The sequence below is a fragment of the Vanessa tameamea genome, chromosome 24, assembly GCF_037043105.1.
Source record: "Vanessa tameamea isolate UH-Manoa-2023 chromosome 24, ilVanTame1 primary haplotype, whole genome shotgun sequence".
NCBI lineage: Eukaryota > Metazoa > Arthropoda > Insecta > Lepidoptera > Nymphalidae > Vanessa > Vanessa tameamea.
In genome coordinates, this window is record NC_087332.1 from 3,582,237 (window position 1) to 3,605,956 (window position 23,720).

The window sequence follows — 23,720 nt, forward strand, 5'->3', positions numbered from 1 at the left end:
TTTTTACTCTTGTTTATAATTAAACTGGACCTCACTTAACCTCCAAACTAGACCGTATACAATGTATTGCTGTTCAGTTGTCTGATAAAAACGAATATAAATCGACGTACATAAGAATCAGCAAAACAGCTCAACCACCACAAATTATTTACAATAATAATCACAAACTATCGACAATTTAATCGACTTTTCCCTTCACTGTTACATCTCGAAGGCGCGAAAGAGTACCTTCTCTCCACAGTCCGCAGCCACAGTTTAGTGGTACGACGTTGAACGTGTGTGCATGTCGCGTTGTGACTGACCCCTATACGAAACCAATTTTATTATCTGTGACTGACCAGTGCGACATTATTCCGGATTCCGTCGGATTGAGGTAACTTTATATATACATATTTTTATTATAAAATGAAAGTCGGTTACTTTACAATTATTTCAGTTGTAGTGAAAGTTATTTTAAATGTTAATCATATTATAATTCGTTGTTGAATGTTTGTAAATAACAATTTGTTACAACACATCGTAGTCTAAAATTTTTGTTTTTTTTACATTTCGCCTTCATTGTTTCTGCTCTGTTAATATTTAGCGAATAAGAATTTCTAAGATAATGACATCGTTAGGTTCACGTCGTTGACATATTTTGTGACTGTCATACAATATACTACTTGGTATTGTCAACTATAGCTTATAGTAGATATATAGAAATGCCAAATTACTTCTGATATTTTATTCGAATATCGCGCTTAATAATCGCTAAAAATAATGTCGTATAGGACACTTTTCTTTTTTGCAATAACAATTGACAACACTAACTGCGTAACGAGCCGAGATGGCCCAGTGGTTAGAACGCGTGGATCTTAACCGATGATTTCGGGTTCAAACGCAGGCAAGCACCACTGAATTTTCATGTGCTTAATTTGTGTTTATAATTCATCTCGTACTCGGCGGTGAAGGAAAACATCGTGAGTAAACCTGCATGTGTCTAATTTCAACGAAATTCTGCCACATGTGTATTCCACCAACCCGCATTGGAGCAGCGTGGTAGAATATGCTGCAAACCTTCTCCTCAAAAGGAGAGGAGGCCTTAGCCCAGCAGTGGGAAATTTACAGGCTACTAATGTAACCCTAACTGTACTTAGCTGTGCTCGGACTCCTGGATGAGTGCCAGACTACCAACTAAAACCAGATTAACCCGCTACATAATACAGGGACAGTACAGGATCGCACATATTACATATTATCCTAGATTATTTATATATCCAGACAGAGTGTCGTAATACAAAAGAACCAAAACAAACGAGCCAATTTCATAATCTTGGTGTGCGTGTCATCCACGTGAGACACTCGCCAAACGTCATAATACTTTACTGGTGGGTGTGTTCTTAATGGTCAACCGTCGGCCACTATTTTTTTCGACACGGTCTCTGATATTTTATCAAGACACGTTCTTAATAAACAAAGCAGGTTATATTTAATAAGACTACTATACCTGGTGTGCAAATCCCAACCTAGTATAGTCTACTAACTGCCAACATTCTACTAATGACCTAACCAATTTACTGCAGAAATAATTTGGATGACATACAATAATAAATAAAATTACTGATAAATATCATTTTTTCACATTAAAAATATTATGATTATTAAGTTTTTTTTTTATAAAAAGTGTAGGTAAAGGCCACCTGTTAGAAAGTTACGAATTAGTCACCTACCTTGGGATCTAACAGGTTATGTCCCTTGAGCCTGTAATTACAAATATCGCACTCACCCTTCTAACCGGAAACAACGATACTAAGAGGTAATCTTTAGCGGTCGAATAGCTGTGGCATAAAGGCAGTGATGGGTGGTATATTGTAATTACCGGGACTTCGATTGTTTCGACAACTTCTGAGAGCAGAGAAGAGTGCTTTTATTTTAGTATAAATTTATACCTTCAGATACTTTTTTCAAGAAACGACGTGGCCCAAGATTGGAATAGTCTAATTTCAACAAAACATCTGCCACTTGTGTATCCATCAAAGTCCGAACTTTCTCCTCAAAGGGACTCTTAGCCCAACATTGGGATATTTTTAGAGTTTTGTGTCCAGAAGAATTTTCAACTGTCGTTAGTTTGTTTCGTCCTATTCATTAAAATTCAACTTTTTTTGTGGCTATTTTTAGTGTCATAAGGCACAGATTATTTGGTCAATGTCATGTCGGTGAAGAAGAGATTCAAATATATGTATTATAACTCTAACCATTTAACATGAAGTCGATATTTTTATACCAATAATCACATCTCCAAAGAATGTTGTTCGTGGATAATAGAAAATACATCTTTATCATTATTTATGTTTATGTTAATTTTGATATGCTTCAATAAACAGCTTATCAATTAACGGTAAACAACTCTTAAGAAAATTGGGATCACTTTAAAACATTGCTTTCAAAATAATTTTAAAGCTATCGATTGAACACATTCGAAATCACAACCGTATTCAAATAGAAAGCAGTCCCGATTGCGGAAGTGCCGAATTTTCTCTATTCTGATTTCATTATTAAGTCGACCGCCACCTGTAATAATTGGTATAAATATCATAATAAAAATAAAGATTTTGGTTTTTTCATAATTAGAATGTCATTAAAGTTCAAGTTTACAAGTTAATTTATTTTAATAAAAAACATTATGTAACTACATACTACATATAGCATTACGAAAAATCGCATGCAATAAAGTCCTGGCTTTATTTTATGCAATCTATGTTTAATTTGGATACGTTGTGGGCATTCATTAAAATTAGAACCGAAATGGGTCAGTGGCTAGGCGTACTAAGTGGCAGAGCTTTGTGCAAGCTCGTCTGAGTAGATACCACTCACTCATCAGATATTCTAGCGTCAAACAGCAATACTTAGTATTGCTGTGTTCCGGTTTGAATATCGATGGTTAGAGATCTTATATCATTTACAGTGTTAGACGGTTTAGCAAAAATAGCCATAAATATATTACTCAATAAACGAGAAGCCGCTATTATGGTATAAAACAAAGTCGCTTCCCACCGTCTGTACGATTAGATCTTTTAAACTATGCAACGGATTTTAATAATGTTTTCATCAATAAACAGATTAATACAATACATGCATATCATAGTAGAGAAAAGCCGAGAATTTCAAATTTCCTAACAGGAAAGAAACAAGATTATTGTTTATGTTTGTTCTACAATCTTGAAATTATATTTAGACATTGTAACCGTGTGAAACCGAGACGGGTGGCTAGTAATTATAATAATTTAATTGTATTTCATTAACATACCTATGTATGTGTAATTTAATTAATAGAAAGAATTTAAATATTTATATTTTAATATTTAAATATTTAGCTTATTCCAAACCAAGGAGGAATACTAAACAAAACTTTGTTTAAGATTTTAAATTAACATGGTTATTTTTATTACTACAAGTATTTAAAAGGGGATATTTACCATGTTTTTTCACGTGAGTCTCGTGAACAAGACACTCGTAGATTATGTCGAAATATCGAGCTCCACCAAATAAAAATAAAATAAACATGGTTAATATCCCGTATTAATTACTTGTAGTAATAAAACTTTCACGTATATACACAATAGATCAGCTACATTGTGCACTAAAAACAGTTCTGTTCTCAGTGATAAATATGACTTCATTTATAATACAAGTCGATCCCACTTAACTGCTTATATCAACTTTAATTTACGTTCCATTTTTGACATTTAAAGCGACATCAAATGTATAAAATGATTTAAAACATATTTAATTTTTAAAAGAGGTCATTATTGACTAGACAAACCAAAATAATTCAAATCATCAATAGCCTTACTTTGTTTATCCGGTGTTTAGACTGTTTCACCTCTTTCTGACATAGTCGATTAGACATTCGAGAAAAGAAGACAACACATTGTTAAACTAATCACCCAGTCACTATGATTACGTTTAGGTTACATTGACGTACTAAATTGATTTGTTTTTTCAGATTACTAAATTGTTACTTAAAGTCAGATAAACTGTCATTTTGCAGTAAATTTCTTCTATGGTTTCAATATTGCGTAAACCATATCAACCGAGATATGATCCGTGGTATTTGTAATTATACGAGTCCTTACTATTGCGGTCGCTCTTCAAACCATTAAACCTCAGGAGTAACATGTGTCTGGATATCTGGTTAATTGTCATTGATTATCACTTGTACTGACATTAACAAGTGGATTTTGATTCTGTAAGTGAAATCTCACTACGCCCGAGGCTGTTTAAGAGATCACTATTAATGATAAAGCCTTTGTTTGCAATTTTATTGTGAATTTATCCGTAAAATCGTTATTTTACAATTGAATACCATAAAGATTTTTGTCTTTCTATTTAGCTTGTTTTACTTACCGACGAGGTGAGTTTCGGTTTTGTAAATTAATTAATGTTTATGGTATGATGAAGTACGTCTATAAATAATGTCGCTTGTTGAAAGTGTTAATTCAAAGAGTAAATTATTCTAACTATAGGAAGCTGCTTTATTTGTTTGCTTGTTACGTTCTCGCGTCTATATTAAAAAAAAAAAAACAATGTTAAACTACAGGTTTCAACGAGAAAACAGCAGAACATCAATTTTCTAAGTTATTTTTCTGACAAATATTTGGTATGGAATTTTGAATTCAATTTTTTCGCATATCCTATTAATTATAAAGCCACGATGAAAACACCGGTAGTACCTCACTTCGTATCTCACTCGCCATGAGATGAAAACCGACCGAACGTGACACGCTATTTAATGCGTGTGATTAAATATTTTCAATATTACATACCATTTTCTGACATTTCATTGTGTTCGATGAGTTTCAATTCTGTTCTAACATAATAGATCTACAGATAAAATGCAATTCAATAAATACGGAAATTAAGATCAGACTATTATAAAACATAAAAAGTCACTCTAAAAAACGGCGAACACATATTATACATTTACAAATGAAAAGTCAATAATTATTAGACTTAAACCTTATTATTTATGTTATTTTCCATCAGAACATCAAATATTAATGGAAAATGTCATATTGTGTGCCATATATCGATATACCACCGTTTTACGTCAAAAGGGCGTGAATCAAACTTTCACCCAAACCGGACGCTTGTGACATTCATAGTATGGAATACCTTTTTCGTTCAAAGAATAAGGTCAAGAATTCTTTCATTCGTCATAAACAAAAGTAATCTGAGTATAGAGTTACAGACAGATTTTAACCTCATATCATTCCCTGATAAGAATATCCTTAACGCTATCCGAATAAACCAGTGGAATAACTTGACTTGGTGGCTTTGTGAAAGCCTGACTTCCACATTCGGTGGAATGTAGGATAAGGATGTGGATTGGAAAACAATAATACTTAGCATGGTTGAGTTAAAGTTTGAAGGGGGCCGAGCCAGAGTAACTACAGGGACCAGAGACATTACTTCTTGGTACTCAATTTGTTGGTGAGATGATGATGGCTATCGTTCCAACAGTGCCATTGTCTATAGGCTTACCATCGGGTTTTTCACTGCTAGTCAGCATACAAAACCAACATGTATGTACATTAAATATACAAAATGAATACTCCATCATCATTGTTTCATACTGTCTGCGTTCTTTCTAACTGATTAAAGATGATGTCCTGATCGATTTCGGCCGCACAGGTCATCAACAAAGTAAAGTTAACTGTGCAGGATGATAGAGCTTAAGTGTGCACTCAAATACTACTGGAGAGAGTTGGGGCGAAAGAATAACGGCTCTTTCTGCTGAAATATTTTAAACGATATACCAAAATATTTTTTCTCAATTTAGACCTATAATTTTAAAATCTATAACTCGGCAAGACTTATAAATCTATAATATATAGTCAAACATGCCAAAACACAAGGTATTAAAATAAGTACCTTATTAAAAAAAAAATGCTTAAATGTAAATGAAAATTTCTCATTAGATGATTTTGACAGTTTTTGCTTTAAATGAAAATGTCAATAATGATCAAGAAAGTTAAACAAAGATTTATCGTCAAATCAATAGCATATTTCCGCCTTCACAGCCATTGTATTTAAAAACGCACACAATGGCGAGAATTGAGAAATTAGTTTTGTTTAAAAGAAAATCTCACTTCGCTACAGAAAGTAAAGAAAAGAACTTCAGAATGATTAATTAGAAGAATTGTTGATTTTCACTAGACTAATAGTTGGGTAGATGGTACAAACCTAGACAAAGCCATCTCAAATGAGTGCAGGTCTTATGATAGGATTCTTGTCAACATTTTTACCATACGAAGTTGCTTATTACAAACTATAGCTATATATATATAATATATTACAAGCAAGCAAGAAAATATACATCGTTCAAAAACATGAATATTATGAATGTGACATTGTTTTGAGAAAACGATTTTAAATTTTCTATGTTAATTAGTTTCTTGTTTTCTGTCGAAATTAATATTAATATCTGTCCATTCATATGTCAGTTAGGATATATTTGTGTGTCATAGTTTCATATTTTACTGTTCTATTCATATCGCTGTTCTATTGACATATTTGTCAGAAACCTTTCAGACTCATCACCATACAAAATTTCAACCGCAAACAGTTGTATTGGTTACTGTATACTGTCAGCGTAAAGGGAAGTAAGTTGTTAGTTTTCAGGATATAGGTGTGACCACATAGGTACAGCTTAACGACTATTGATGATTTGGATTTAGATTTTGGTAGTCTGTGGTTAAACAAAAGGCTCTTCGACATTCGAGTTTGGTGTACTATAACATCTAATCCATAAGAAACTCCTTTGTACAGTATAATAAACTTTCATTACATATTTCATCAATTAATTAGTCATTAATGGCTATTAATTATACGAAATTAATTATTAATGGAAAAAATCACATATAAAATAACGAAAATGTTCTTATTTTTAGCCAACTTAAACCTTTACTAAGGTTAGTTAATTTGTTATATTTTCTAAAAAGCCCGCCAAAAATCCATTCTTTCACAGATAAAAAATATCGTAAATAAGTCATTTAACAAAATCAATATTTAATTCTAGTAGACGTTAATAATGGTTTAAAATATAAAATAATAATGATTACTATTTTTAACATAACAGCAATAAATATATTAAAATAAATATATAGTTACAATTATTAATATACAGATTATTATAATCTGTTAACACTTCTTGTATAAACTCAACTTAAACTCTATATAATGCATTAAATTATGTTCCATTACATTGTTGTAAATTATATGTAGATCCAGTTACTTTTGCATTTTTCTTTACTATTTGTGTAAGATGTTTGAAGTAAAAGCGTGCTTCCTACAAAATTTCATCAAATTCAGTTGAATGTTTTGGTCGTGAAAGAGTAAAACAGTTATTTTCGCATTTATAATATTTGTATACATCAGCAGCCCAGTAAAGCTCCCAGTCGGCATGGTTTCCCGACATCTTGAACAATTAGCGCCATATTTTAGTTAATTTACTCAAAACCTTAATATATTATACACTTAAACCTTCCTCATTAGTCAGTCCGTGCACTGGTGAAAACCGTACCAAAACCCTTTAGGTGGTTTTTGATTATATCGCGTTCACACAGGCAGACAGGTGCGGCGGGGGAACTTTATATTTAATCAATTATTATTCAATCAATAATAACTATATTATAAACGTCATATATTTGATGAATGATAGTTCATTTAATAATTTATAGTCCAACGAAATAAGTTAACAGAAAGTATGACGAAATCGCCGCTCAGGAGCTCGATGTCTAAAACTACACTTTTATTTTCATTTTACAATCGTGCGAGATCGAACCGAACCACTTTCACTTCCACTCCGAACTATAATTTAACTGAACGAGTGCTATTAACTCGGATTCATATGCCCGTTCATATTACGAACATTCATAGCTGTTAGTAACACGCGATGTAGACGTTTTTAACTGTAAGGAAAAACAACTTCTGATTAAATGGGAATTTCCATGAAACAAAGATGGCGCTTTAACTTTTCTATTTACAGATAAAAAAATATCTGCTATTATTAATTTGACGTTCTTGTTTTGAAAAGTAGATACTACATTTATTTTCATAATTAAATATATTTTTTATTTCGACAAATATTTATATTTTTAATGTTATATTAATATTTTGCATAATAATTATTGTAACTAGGATTTATTTAACTGACACGTACCTACATTAATGTTATTATTTTTGAATGTTTGAAAAAAAAAAAAAGATTACTGATGGCCTCTAAACAAAGATGGCGTTTTGACATAGGTATCTAAATATTTATACGTAAAAAGTAATTATGGCGTGATTTTAATTAGCTTTAAATCATCATTACATTCACTATCTAAAATCATTTACAAAGTATAATTTGCTTTCGAGTGCTAAGTACTATAAATTATTATGATCATAAATATTATTGTTAACAGTTTTTGTATTAATCGCGTCATTAAAAACAAAATAATATTATTACAATTATTTGAAAATAGAACACATTGTTTAAAAGAGTTTATATGATTACGAAAATTATGTAAATTATCGCTACTTCTATTTGACGTTACCAGAAAATTTAATACAATTACCAAAACTGCTTAGAACATTAATTAAAACATTATTTATTCATCGCGTCTGTCTGATCACACGCTTACAATTGATTGCTAAGTGTAAAACCGCTTTAGCGCTAAAAAAAATTACAAACTACTACCAGTTAAACCCGCGGCTTAGCCTGCGTTTTAGATGTTGGTTATCAGGGATCCTTCCTTGGACTTCAAATTGTTCATACCAAATTGCACCAAATTCGGTTCTGTGTAACATACATACATGCAAACAGAGTTACTTTTGCATTGATAATATAGATAGTATGGATTAATGGCCTTCACCATCAGTATGGATCAAATATTTATATTGTGTTTTTTAATTCCATTTAAATTTAACCCAAGCAATGGAGCTGAAATTTTCGCGTTACTAAAAACGTTAAACGTCACGTTAAAACGTTAAGCGTTAAACGTTACCGATAACAATACAGTACAGTGATAACGTAAAAGATTGTTTTTAATTATATTTTTATAATTTTAACGGTTGAGAGATCTTTATATAATATGTTCGTGTTATACTAACTTTCTTTAAGTAATTATTTAATTAAACCATTTTATGTTTTGTTGTTAATGCGTTCAGTTTCACGTGCGAATTTATATAACATTCATTCGTTCTTCATTGTTGCATACATTCAAATAATATTACATTGAAACCTTTTTTGATTGGATCTTTTTTCAAACATACGTATATTGTATTGTACAAATTGTTTTTGTGTAGAACCCTTTTACTGCCTTGTTTTATAATGTTGAGTGTTGTTTGTGTAAATGCGAGTGCATAATTAAGTGCGTCTAATGTGTGTGATGGCAACGATTTGGAATGTAGAGTCTAGAAGATTTAGCGGGAAAATCTGTGTTTGCTCTTGTAAAAAAAATATTATAATTATTAACAATAAATTAATGTTGCTTGTGTCATGCGAGAATTAACGGACGCGACACAGCTACGATTTCTTATCAACTTTATGAGAGTACATTTTATTTAATAATACGTCTATTCTATATTTTTTTAGGTCTATGGATTGAGCTTATTATGTTGCTGACAAGTCTCCAAAACTTCAACCGTGACTAATTTCACTACCAACAAACCATGAAACTACTGAGGTCCTATTAAACAAATCTCTACTAGAGAACATGACACTTTACGTGTTAAAATTTAAAAAATAATTAATTTTGTTGCGTTCGTGTTTTCATTTTTAACACTTTCCGCTATGACTATAATAAATAATTTTGTTTAGGTAGCATTGATTGAAATATTTTTATTAAAATAATGCATCTATAGTTCTTTTTAGGTAGGTGGACGAACAAATGGGCCACCTGTTGTTAAGTGGTCACCATCGACCATATACACAGATAATATTTTTAATTGGTTATCTTTAAATATAAATTATTTCACTAATCATCAATATCGATGTTTAACATCTTCCAGGCGTCCCCTGGCGCGGATTATTTTTAGTTACTTTACAAGGGCACTATAACGAGTAATCCAATATATCAATACGTAGCAGGTATCTATAGTATGTTTTAAAATACAATTTTAAGGTAAAAACACCTATATAGTGGAACAGTAGGTCGCTTTTACTCGTCTGCATAAATTTAATGCAACCAGTCAGGTTTACTGACGTCATCAAAACGCCTGATCTTGGTATTAATACAAAATTATGCTAAGCTTTAGGAATTTTTCCTAAAACATAATAAACTACTTTAATTTATATTGATAAATAATTTTATGTTATTATGATGTTGGTTAACCTCAACCACATTAAGATACACTTTGAAACCGTTAGACAGATCACTGTTATGTTGGCGTATATGTTTAAACTATCAATTCGTTTGTTATTCGCTGCTAGACAGCGCACATCTATCCCGTTGTCCATGACGATTGGTTTATAAACAAACGCAGTACAACGCATTGGTATTGCTAGTCGAAAAAACTTAATGGTTGTTTTTCTTCGTATTGTCGTCCATCCGATTCAGTTAAGGCTTCAAAGAAGTTTTCTAGCATATAACTACACATAGTGTGTTTATTCTAACGATAGTATATTCAAGAATATTTAAAGAAAAATTGCCACGAATGCCGGACAATAGTTCTTCTAAGATATTTTTTTTTATATAATGTTAGTTGTTGCCCACACCTTCGGACTTTTAGTTCATAATTATAAAAAAAAAAAAATAGTAAACACATGAGCACTCATTACGCTACGCAGAATATCAATGATACGTCAAATAGTTCGACACTCAATACTTACCAACCTTACATAAAGTTAATACTATAATATTACAAAATGAATTCCCTAACACTTTCGCTGGAATACTTTCGCTTCACTTTCGAGCCTTCTCAATCATTAACATAATATATATATATATATATATATATTATACATTAAACGCAATTAATTTATCATTCAATGTCAGCAGTGTTAGGAAATTGCCTATATAAATTGGTAACAAGCAAAAACAGTAGAAAGCAAACTGTTTACCTGTTAAAATTAAGATTTCGACCGCAATTTTGTATTGCGTAGTATTTCGCCCCGAAATTACTAATCGTACGTTATTCGCAACTAGAAAGCGAATCGCTTAGCGAATAATAATTGCTACTTAACATTGGTATCTATCGACTTCGCTTTGTTACTGCCCTTAATTAATCTTTGATGTTCAAAGACATTAATGCTTTTTTGTATTGTTCATAAATAACCTTGTGATTGAATCGAGTGGTTATATTATATTTTATTAGACTGAGTTTTGTCACTCAGTGACTATGTCACTGCCGTAATTTTGTGCTTTAATTAGTTATTATAAGTACATCGGCCATTTATAGAACATTTAAATATCCTATATAACATCCTGGCTCTCTCTGATAGAGTTGCAATATCCTATTGTCTTTATCATATTGAAAATTTTAAACAATCTATTCTAATATTATAAATACGAATGTAACTCTGTCTGTAAGGATAAGCTTAGAACGCTAAGTTTCCGACTCCGCAAAGTCAATAAATCATTCTTGGGGCAAGGTATCCGCCTCTATAATAAAATTCCGCAGACATTTTTAACTTTTCCGTTTTCCGTTTCATAGATTCAAGTCAATTGTAAAAATACATTGGTAAATAAGGCATAGGCATTCGATACAAGATTATATTGATGATAAAAAAGCGTGGAATTACAGGCAGGAGACATAACATACATATATAATAGTATTTAACTAACATGACTGTATTTTTAGATGTTGAAAAAAAGTAACTACTGAGTTTCTTGCTGGTTCTTCTCGGTAGAATCTACATTCCGAACCGGTGGTAGCTTTACTTTAAATAGTTTGTTAAATGACGATTCAAAAGTGCTTGTAAAAGCCTACTTGAATAAAGTATATTTTGATTTGATTTGATTTGTCTGTTACGCTTTACGGTTAAGGTTAAACCACTGAATCGAATTTGTTGAACTTTGGTATCAAGCAAGCTTAAACTCCAAGGAAGGACATAGGCTTTTTATATCTAAAACATACGACCCCTTAACACGCAATAGAGCTGCGGGCGGCAACTATTTGTAAAATAACATAAAAAAATCCATTTTCCTTTGATATTTATTCCTTGAATATTTACTACGGATTTCCTTCAAACTACAAATCGTGTATTTTTTTTATTGGAACTAGAAAGCGATTCGTTTCACTAATACTAATAAAATTTGTAGGTTTTGTTTGTATGTTGGTGAGACTTTCGCCGCGTCATTGATCGAACGAGTTCGATCGTAATGAGCGAATCTCCAGCGTTTTTTGTATTGCAACGTTTATTCGGAAACACTTGAACAACCTCGTGGTTTTTATCGAAACTGTTAACTTGGCGATGGATTTGACTAATCAAGCGGAGACAGTTATGTGCATGTAGTATGTGCATGTAACCGCTTGTGGTTTACAACTGGGAACATTCCATTTCTTTCATTGAATAACTTATAAGATTAGAGACGCCTATACATTGATAAGAAACATTTAATTGTTTTATTTTTCAAAGAAAAAACAATCACATATTTAGAATCAAAGCATTTCATGTAACCAATAAATTGAATACGCTAGAATTATTCAGATCAATCTAAACAATCAATAGTCTTTATTCAATAAAGAAGCGTTACATTTTCTTATTGATAGTCAAAAATCTACCACCGGTTCGGAAATAAACACCTCGGACCTGAAAAGAACCGGAGAAAGAAACTGAGTAGGATTTTTTTTTCTGAAACATCTGTTATAAACTAGCATCTCACTATTGAATTCACTAAACCGCATTGTAACAGCATAGTGGACTAAGCTCCAAACCTCCAAACGAAAGAAGGCTTTTATCCAGCAGTGGAACGTCATAAGGCCGTTACTTTACTTTTATAAAAACACTCTGTGTATTGAAAACAGCATTTAATTGCATAAATTAGCTATCACTTGGATCGATTTTCATAATTTATTTTATAGTAACCAAACGTCTATATAACGTATGCAATATACATAATATATTTATGTACCAGTGTTTTCTCTTCTGACTCATTTGTATGCGTCGAAGACGATCAAGGCAGCACAGATACCAAAAGTGATAAGCATTAATGTGATATTAGGCTACAAAAAATGAAAGGCGAGGTTTATTTATTTGTTTTCAAATTTTTTGTGTACTCTTTGAGCAAGTTGGGTATTTCCCCAGTAATCATTTTATAACGCTGATGAAAAAGTAAACTAAATATCTACATTTATCTCTTAATCGATACCGGAATATTAAAGGCGATGTTAATTCATTACAATATGCATTGTTATTGAAATGCAATTTAGATTGTGTTGCTGGCACTACAACAAATTTCAGGCACATTAAACGAAATTAGATCAATAAAATCTTATATATAACAATGGCACGGAGAGGACGTTTGAAAGTGGCACCGATAGCCGAGAGGTTATGTGGAAGGCGGCTATCTTGGTATGGGCATGTTATGCGGAGGAATGAGGAACATATTGTGAGGAATGTCTTGAGCATGAACGTGGATGGATATAGAGGAAGGGGACGACCAATGAAAAGATGGATGGATTGTGTGAGAGATATGGCTGGAAAGAATGTTACTTGTGAGATGACGTCAGATAGGGAAGTATGGAAGAAGAAGACATGCTGCGCCGACCCGAATTAAATTGGGATAAGGGCTAGAGGATAATATATGATGGCACGGACAGGACGTCTGTCTAATATGATAATAAAAAAAAACTCATGAAGTTGTCCGTTCCTTTTGCCCCTAAGTACATAGCTCAGCCATGTTTCGTATTACAAGTCATGAGTGAGCCATGTTCGGTGTATAAGTATCACACGGTAATTGGGTGAGCCACCGAGTCCTACTTGTGTAAGTTTAAAATGATTAATATATTAAAAACAAGCGACCCGCTCCGGCTTCGCATGTTTACTAATATAATATAAATGTAACTTATACCCTATAGCACGCAATAATGTAATTCTATTACTGATTTTTGGAACGAAGTTCTTTTACATGGTTTACAGTAGAGTGGCAGAAATCGTCAAATAAGGAAAATCAAAGCTTCCTTCCACGACTTTTCCATCCGTTAACCTTTCTATTGTAGGGTACACGGTATATTACATTATTTAAACTCTTATATTGTCATTGTTTTAGTTCATACGGTATTTTAATAACAATTTTATTTCTTTTCATTTAATTATTCTCAAACGTTTATTTAATTGTGCCTGTTATGTAATACTTATGTATGTATTGTATTTTATCATAACAGCGAAAGCAACTTCGTTCCAACCGGTTGTCCCACAATACCTCTTTTTAATTGTATAGAATTGGAGCCTTAATGCTAGGAGCATGACCCCCGAGAATGAATTTGACCACTTTATAAAATGAGTATAGAAAAGTATCACCCGCAAATGTTCCAATGTTAACCAAAGACCTCTAGTCTTGAGGAGAAAGTTTATGGGTTATCCCACCACGCCGGTTTTTACAATTTAGGTTAAAACACATGTGACATAATTTTATTGCCACATACAGGTTTCCTCAAGATTATTCCTCTTCACCGCTGAGCACTAAATGTATTATAAACACAAATTAAACACACGAATACTCTATCGGATGCGCACGTTTTGTTGCAGACATATTAGAACAACATGCAGGATTTAAGTCCTTTCGTATATGGAATATATTTTATAATCTATTTTATCCACAATAATAAAAATAAAGTATCAAAACCGGCAACAGTATCTTAACGATACAGCTATACATGCTTGTTCATAAAGATATAATTATTATCACAGAGATTGATATCCCTCGATTGCACAGATGTGGTTCTAACTTTATTGAAAATTTCACACCTACGTTCTCGTTCATTTCTGATGTTATAAAACTCTAGGAATAATGGAATGTTTGCTGTTATCATACAATAATAGTTTTTAAATTCAACGTGCCCAAGAAATCGAAAAGAAAACCCAATAGACTCCGACGTATGAATCGTAATTTTATAATAAATTAAATTTAATGGAACCATTGATTTCGAAAGTATAATGTACATTCTACCAAGAAAAACTAAGAATTTCAAAGGTTTCAATCGATATTCGCTAAGAAACAGCACTTAATATTTTATCAATCATACGAGTTGAACGTTGGACCTGAGAGTAAGTATGGCGTGTGTTTGCAAATAACATTTTGCAACTAGCTCTCACTCTGACTCCCAGCAGATGTGAAACATCAAAATTATAGAAATAATTGAAGCTTAAAGAATAACCTTTGAATAAATATAGAGGTACATATACCATCTACCATCCAGTAATTTGAGTTTTTTTGGGTTGTGTGAGTCAGTGTAACTACAGACAAAAAAACATCACAACATCAAAGTTTCCAAAGTAATGTAATGTTTCAATTTATATGGGCAGTGGGTCACTGACCAAGTGAAGCACTTGCCAGACTGCCTACCTAACAAAATAAAAAATACAGCAGACAAAGAAAATAACTTTATAAGCCTCAAGCCGCTTTCCGTCACGGCATACGAGTCGTTTTTGACCCCAAGTCACGATGTTTACATTAGAATTGAACTGAGGAATCCCTGTAAAGAAAACAGTAGGTACGCGTAAAAGTGTATAGTCAACATCTAAGATGTGCTAATTAAATTTGCTTAAACACGTCTCAACACTTTCCCAGTGAAAGTGTGCACAGTCAGCCTCTAAAGTTTCATTGACCAGCCATAGTCTACAGTTGTTAATCTTGAAAGTACTGTCAATTTACACCAACTTTTGTGTTTTATTTTCTTAACTTATTTTAAAGGTTGTATCTACATTCCGAATCAGTAATCACTCCAAATTCAATGTAATCTTGTAAAATGATTCAAAAATTTAAAAGCCTAGGTTGTACTTAGGATGGAAATACCGATCAAGGAAATGTTTTACTTCAAGAGGCAAACAGTGTCGAAGAAGAATTTAACTGTGGCTGAGTAGAAAGATTTACATTGACACACTTCTCCGAGCGAAGGCCATTCAATATCATTCAAATTGACTTTTTTAGTAATAAATATTTTTTGACGCACATAACTTTGGGTCCATCAACATAACTTTGATATTATAACGAAAACCGGATGAACTCATCATTAACATTGACCTCAAATAACTTACTCCGGAATTTTATTAGTTATGTTCCAAATTTGATCCGAAGATTTTTTTTTTCAAAATGCTATTAATAAATAAAACTAATTAAGCACGAACTTCATTATAGCGTGTTGAATTTGGCTGGAATTTAAATTATATATTTCAGTGAAAGTTATTTGTCTTTAAATGAACTTTTATGATTAATGGTCATCGATAAAAAACACATGACTGCCTCATTCGTCTAGTAGTTTTTAGGCCACACACATATCGCGAGATCCTAGCTCCGGGTTGAGCAGTAAAAAGTTATTGGGTATTTTTGTCTGGATGTAATTATAATTTTTCAAAGTCTCTTGTCCAAACCACAAAAGTCCATCTTGCGCCTGAACTCTTTCCGGTCGAATTTACCCGAAAAATATCGGCAAGTGTTCTTTTTCACAATTAAAAACCAAATAGGTTTGTTAACGAAACTATTAAATTATGAATAAACAAAAATGACTATTCCTATTTAACGTTTTTGATTTGATACATTGTAACGTTGTGTTTTTAACTGTAAACATAGTTAATGATATATAAGATCGATAAACAGATATTGATTTATATGAATCACAAATAGTTTATGCTTGAAATTTATTTCAAAGTGTATACTTAAAAAGAAACAAGAACTATTTCAAATTTATATACACCTGAAAAACTGGAAGTACCACTGGGTCCACAGGACCCTGACCCATTGGGTCAGAACATTGAAGACACGCCCGGGTAAGGAGGCATGCCTCGAGGCCCGTACCCCGCTTGACCTAGGCCAAACAGGAAGAACCCACACACAACGAAATTTATTTCAAAGTGTATACTTAAAAAGTAACAAGAACTATATCTATATATAGAATATACACTTGAAAAAGTGTGACACGGTTCCATAAATTTTCGGAAATGGACATTTACGCGTTTTCTAAACGAGATTTATAAATTTGGTTAACAGAATAATTTATTTAAAGTTATCTCCCTCTAATTTTGTTTGACTCGACCGAGTCGAATTCAAAATCTTTATTCAATATAGAAGAGTAAAACTAGCTTATTGACTATGAAAAATCTACCACCGTTTCTAGAATAAGCACTTTGGACCTGGGAAGAACCTCTAATAGTTCATTCAAATTTTACTCTATATGTCCAGCAGATCCTACTAATTTTTTTACATTTTCAAAGATACTTTTTGTACATAAGTTACTTCTCTATATGCCATACACTAATTACACTTCATACGTCAAAGTCAAAATCTATCCGCCGTTTTCCATTCCGAATATAGATTATGTTGATACATTATAAAGCTACATTCTTTGTGGCTCTACCCAATCATTCAAACTGTTTCAAGTATTGTTTTAAAGTCACACGCTAAACGTAACAGTCATATACCTTATTGATACAAATAGGTCTAGTTTTTACATATCGATATAGAGGTAAATGCAAACGGGATGGATATGTACCCTTTCAAGTCTATAGGCATATAATTTGACATTCTTCAGTCAGTCATAAATCTTTACCAGGTCTTTATGATATGACCTTAATTTATTTATAAAAAAAAACATTTTCGAAAATGAGCTCTGTCGAAGATGTTCTAAAAATAGATTTAAAGCTCCAATTACTACGTTTGATACAAATGAATGTTTATGAATGTATGGATATTAATTATGTTTCTAATAGATTTTAGCTGTCCCGAATGGACCAATATAAGTTGGACTAAAGAGGTGTAGAATGAAAAATACAAATAACATATTGACATAAGATTGAATCAACGATTACTTTTGATTACCTATTTTCTTATATTAGACTATAGTACGCTACGTACCAACAACTCTATACATGAACGTAAAACGTTCAACCTTTCCATATTTAGCCATAGCCTGTTAGTAATTTCACTAGAATGTCCGTGCTCTTGAAACCAAAGGCCAGCTCGGTAATTGCAGATAAATAGATCATGTTACCTGGATGTACCAAAACGTTAAATTAGGTGATATGGCGCCAGAATAATGGCGGTGTATAGAATAACAAAAACCGTTTCGTTACAATTGGTCCAATATCTTCTAATGATAAAAACAATAATGTTATGTACTAGGAGATCATTTGTTTTATATCATTGGAAGGAATTTTAAAATATAACTTATAGTAAGTAGATACGATTCACGGAAACATTACACGATCTCACATCTTGTTTGTTTTTATTTGTTATGATGTGGTCATAGATAACATTTTTAGTTATATTGAATTGTACAACCACCACGCCACAAAAAATCTAATTTTCCGTATATTATATAATAACAATTTGAATAATAAACCGATTCGACCTAACAAATCACACAGAACGAATGTTAATTGCGAAAAAATTCACGGATTTAGGCAATTCGTTGCGTTTCTTGTCATGTTCATTATTAATCTTTTTATAATTACATTAAATATTTTTATTATCAAGGAGGTTTCAATTAGATTTAGTTTATAATAATAATATAATGAAAACTGACAGTTTATTTAGTTCTAACGCTTTCATTACCCATTTACAAATACATCGTTAAATTATTCAGTATCATTTGTATATCATATGAATGATACAGCGTAGAAATCATATTGATAAATATCTGACTGCGTTCATAAATTGGAGAATACTGCGTACATCATTGCGACTTCCAATTAATTTAATTCGTCAAACAGCAAGGCACGTGCCTGGAAAGCGGAACGGATTTTACTGGTGCGGATTCTGCAGCTCGTTGGCGTGTGGAAATTGATTTATCATATTGGATGATAATTGTACACTTCTTATATCGACTAAGCCGAGATGTCTCAGTGGTTAGAACGCGTGCATCTTATCCGAAGATTGCGGTTTCAAATCCAGGGAAGCGCTACTGAATTTTCATGTGTTTAATTTGTGTTTGTAATTAAAACCTGCATGTGTCTAGCTACAATGAATTTCTGCCACATGTGTAATCACCAACCCGGTGGAGTAGTCGAATAAGCTCCAAAACTTCTCCTCAAAAGGGAGAGGAGGCTCAGCAATGGCACATTTACAGACTGTTGCTTTTTATGTCGACTGCCTAGATGGTCTTGTGGATGGCTTTTCAATCTAAGATCCAATCCTGGGTCGGGTTAATCAAAGTCATTACTGTATTCAATTAGTCAGTAGCAGTCAAAGATAGGAATTCGGTAGTGTTATACGCTATACTTCTGAGAGCGGATAACAAACCGCTTCTGATAAACCTCCGGTCATCATTCAGTCGGGTTGGATTGCCATACAATTGCGTAATGAGTGTAAAACATTACATAGTGCCCTATCTGCTATTTTCACTTCAATTAGTTTATCCTTGAAATTGACGGCTTTGACGATAATCTGGTCGCGTCTCTTACGATAATTTAAATCAATTTAGAGGATGTAGATACTAATTTTGAGTTACATCTATTTTTATTGGGCTTTTGCTACTCGTTATTTATAAAAGCTGATGTTGTCTTTACAGTTATTTCATATTCTTTCTATTTGATGTTTGCGTTTACAGATTTACTAGATACATAAACTGTAATTGTTGTCATAAAAATTTTTGTAATTGCATTCCTATAAATAAAATTGAAAATAACTCTTGTTGGTCTAATTATATCTTATTAATCGATAACTGTTTCAAACGATTTCAATCGTTTTTCATAAATATCCATGTCATCTCGATTGTGTGAGGAGTTAATCTTCTAGTGTAAGGCTAATGACAGCAATGAGGCTCCGAATTAGTGCCACAAGTGGTACCGCATTAGCAACATCTGCCATTTCTCTGATATCGTCCATTTAAAAAAACAGAGAACGTTTACTATTAAATTAATTAGTAAAAAAAAAAAATTGTGGTGTTGGCTTTGTGCCTATGTGGAATCCTCTATGGATAGGTACCACTCCCTCATTACTTAATCTACTGCTAAACAACACCACTATTATTGGTATTAAAGATGAGTTACTTGGTGTAAAAATGGGCATAGGGCTTTTGTTCCAAATTATTATATTAATTATTATATTGAATGGCATTCTTACCGTGCCAATGGCTATGAGTGGTGGTAACCACTTACCACTAACAATGTATTTGCTAGTTTGCCTATATATACAAAAAGAAACAATTCAAGAAACTCATTTCGGTACACCAATGAACTTGGAAACACCAATGGACATAAAATGCAGATAAGAAAGCTGTATGATAATGAAATTATAAAGAAGATGACCTTATCGCTAAGACAACGATTTTTCTAGGCAACCTTAAGAATAAATTCTGAAGACATATATAATGGTTAATTACTTTTAGTTTTGATTAAAGAAAAAAAGTAACTGGTTAGTTAAGGTAGGAAGCAGAAGTGTGCCTTAAAAGTATGCCTCGATGTGAACCCGTCCAACTTGTAATCTTACAATCTTGGATAAATGAGTTAACATTTGCAATTCTTCTAAAGCAATATTAAAAGCGAATTAATTTTCGTAATGAAATGGTGCATTTAGGTTTGATAAGCTGATATTAGTGGAAATCGACCTAAATTTTATTTTCCGTCTAATGTTTTATTGATCGCTTTGATGATTATAAGAAAATGAGATTAGTTAAATTTAAAATAGAACTAATATAAATATACTAACTTTCTACATTCCTTAATCACGTCTCAATAAACTTGTTTGACAACTTTAATCATTAGTAGACGATTCTGTTTCTAAGTAAGTTTATTGTTTTTTATTTGAATATTACCTACATTGAGGACTGAATTAAAAAAATAAATAAGGTAATTAAAAATAAGTCTATTGTACGAATATTGGCGGCGTGAAATGTCATATCTGGTATTCTAGAGTATTCTTGGTATTCCAAGAATACTACAAACATATCTTCGTACCAACGAAGAATCTGAATTGCGTACCAACGCAATTCAGATTCTTTAGTCAAATATGAACTAGCCTTCCGGTGATCATATCAGGAAAGAGGATGTACCCATATCATAACTTTTAATATTTATTTAGAATATAAAAGCTCGTAATATTAAGACGATTTAATAAATAATTTGATAAAACTGAAGGGAAGCGTGATAAATATAAAAATATATACCATCCAAAAGATTGTCTTCTGACATTGTTTCCGAAATTCTAACTCTATTATATCTCTGATTAACTAAACTCAGCTAGATCACTAGAGGTGTGGACCAATTTTGTAGAAAGGTCTTTGAATATTTTATTACCGCGTGAGATCAATGCGTATTTGCCGCGTTTGAAATTTTAAGCGCTGCAACGCCAGGGCCTTTTTCCCTGAAACATAATATAAGACCATAGAGTAGATTGTTTGATTTCAATTCATATTCATTTATTTCTATTATGTTATATACAAAACATAGATTTTGCAATTAAAACTTCTCTTCTAACCAATTTTAAAAGTTATTTATATAACTAGAAAGCCATGCCGCGCCTATATGCGACAGCTTGGCTCATAAAATTTGCAATGAATTTCTTTCCATTGTTATGTCTACAATGTCGATGTCAAAAATTTAGACCTACATAATCACAGGTATTTTCTCTTTTCAGGTGAAACGTCAACAATTTCCATTCAAAATAAAAGTTCGAGAGTAACAGGGGAGACAACTGCTAACATACTTTCAAATATTCTAAAGGTATCATAGAAAATGGAATTAATGAGCCTACGCCCAAGTAGATACAGTAATTCACCGTGTTTTTGAACAGTTATTTAAATGAGAAAAAGGCACTGTTTTTATTAGTAATGATCTGACAATGGCAAGAAGACATCGTAATGGTAATGCTAATGGGGACACTATTTTTCGAAATCTTAAATCAATGTTTTCACAATCAAGAACAATAATTATTTTAATATTAGTTTTAAATTTAATAGTAGTTGAATGTAATTACAATGAAACGGACGAAGACATTAAACGAGTCAAAAACGAAATACCTAAGAAATTGAAGATTATAGAAGCCATATCAGGCAGAGGTTTCGTTGAAAACGTATATCATAATGGAACATTTAAAACTGGTAACATTTTGTGGGACAGTATTTTAAACAAGTGTACGTTAAAACCGACAGTGAGCTGCTTACAAAAGAACTTCTACGCATATTTGGATGATAGTTTAGATTATAAAGGTGATATAAGTGTTACAAGTGGTGTTTGTTTTAAGAAGAATAACGTGGATTTAAATAAGTATAGTAAAGAAGCGAATATTATCTACCTCACCGGCAGCAACGACAAGGAGGATCGATTAATCGATGAAGAAAATGAAATCAAAGATGACGAGGAATCGGGTAAGTTCAATATACAATTTATATTAAACAGTCAACAGTGAAAACACCGCAAGCATAGTTTTGATTTACTTAACTCCGAATTCGTTTGCGTTTTATTTTATGTGACCAAAAAGTTTTGTTTGACGTAGATTTTCTAGTATTTATTTCTGCAGTACTAAAATCGTCAACTAGAAATGTAATTTTACCAAAATTATAAATATCTGATAAAACAATAAAGTTTACCTTAATAAAATAGTTTAAAAAACTAAAAAACATGGTTTTAGCACACACTAAAAATTACAAAAGCAAACCCTTTCATATAATACCCATATCATGGGGGTGCATTTTAAATAGCCAATCCGCCATCTTGGTTGTCCGCATGTTGGATTTAAGTCACGTCACTATTTTTTTCGTATTCCTGACAGCAAGCCTTTTCATTTACCCATATCATGGGGGTGCATTTCAAACAGCCAGTCCGCCATATTGGATTTGTAATGACGTTTCTTAGCTAGTCATGTATTGTCATCAGAACTCAGAGCGTTTGCAAAATTTCATCCTAATCGAAGATCGGGAAGTGGGTCGAATTAAGATTCCAAGATTTTCTTACATACATAGTTATAAGTGAAGTTAATATAAGCGTGTTCAAATTAAAGTTAAACATAAGAAAACTGACATTACGCTAAGCAACCAATGTTCCAATTAAAAATGAAAATAATTTTATAAATCAAAGCAAGGTTTATCGACCAATGGTCTACTTAAAGGGAAAAGCGATTCAATTAACATGAATCATTTATAAGCTTGACCATGTGCGACACATTTAAGATTATATAGCGAACTTTTCTATTTCATTGTCACGAGTGTGTTACGAGCGAAAAAAAAAACTTTGTATACGTTTTTATCAGGTACACTATATACCATTTTTATACTGTTAACAAATATTTAAAATTACAATTTTGTCCACGCATCATGATATGGTCCTTATCTTATTTTTTTTTATTATGTAATCGGTAGGCGTACGAGCAAATAGGTCACCTAACGGTAAGTGGTCACTACCGCCCATAGACAATGGCGCTGTAAGAAATATTAATCATTCCTTACATCACCAATGCGCCACCAACCTCGGGAACTAAGATGTTATGTCCCTTGTGCCTGTAGTTACACTGGCTCACTCACCCTTCAAACCGAAACACAACAATGCCGAGTACTGCTGTTTGTCGGTAGAATATCTGATGATTGGGTGGTACCTACCCAGA

At 32.3% G+C, this 23,720-nt stretch overlaps 1 protein-coding gene across 1 annotated transcript in view; it reads left to right on the forward strand.

The window, feature by feature from the left end:
* Positions 1 to 234: 234 nt before the first annotated feature.
* LOC113398112 (uncharacterized) overlaps positions 235 to 23,720 on the forward strand; it is a 35,747-nt gene continuing 12,261 nt past the window's right edge. Inside the window, exons 1-2 of the mRNA XM_026636700.2 lie at positions 235 to 373; positions 21,759 to 22,488. Of these exons, the coding sequence (XP_026492485.2) occupies positions 21,963 to 22,488 (526 nt within the window). The 5' untranslated portion in view covers positions 235 to 373; positions 21,759 to 21,962. The remainder of the gene's footprint in view (positions 374 to 21,758; positions 22,489 to 23,720) is intronic.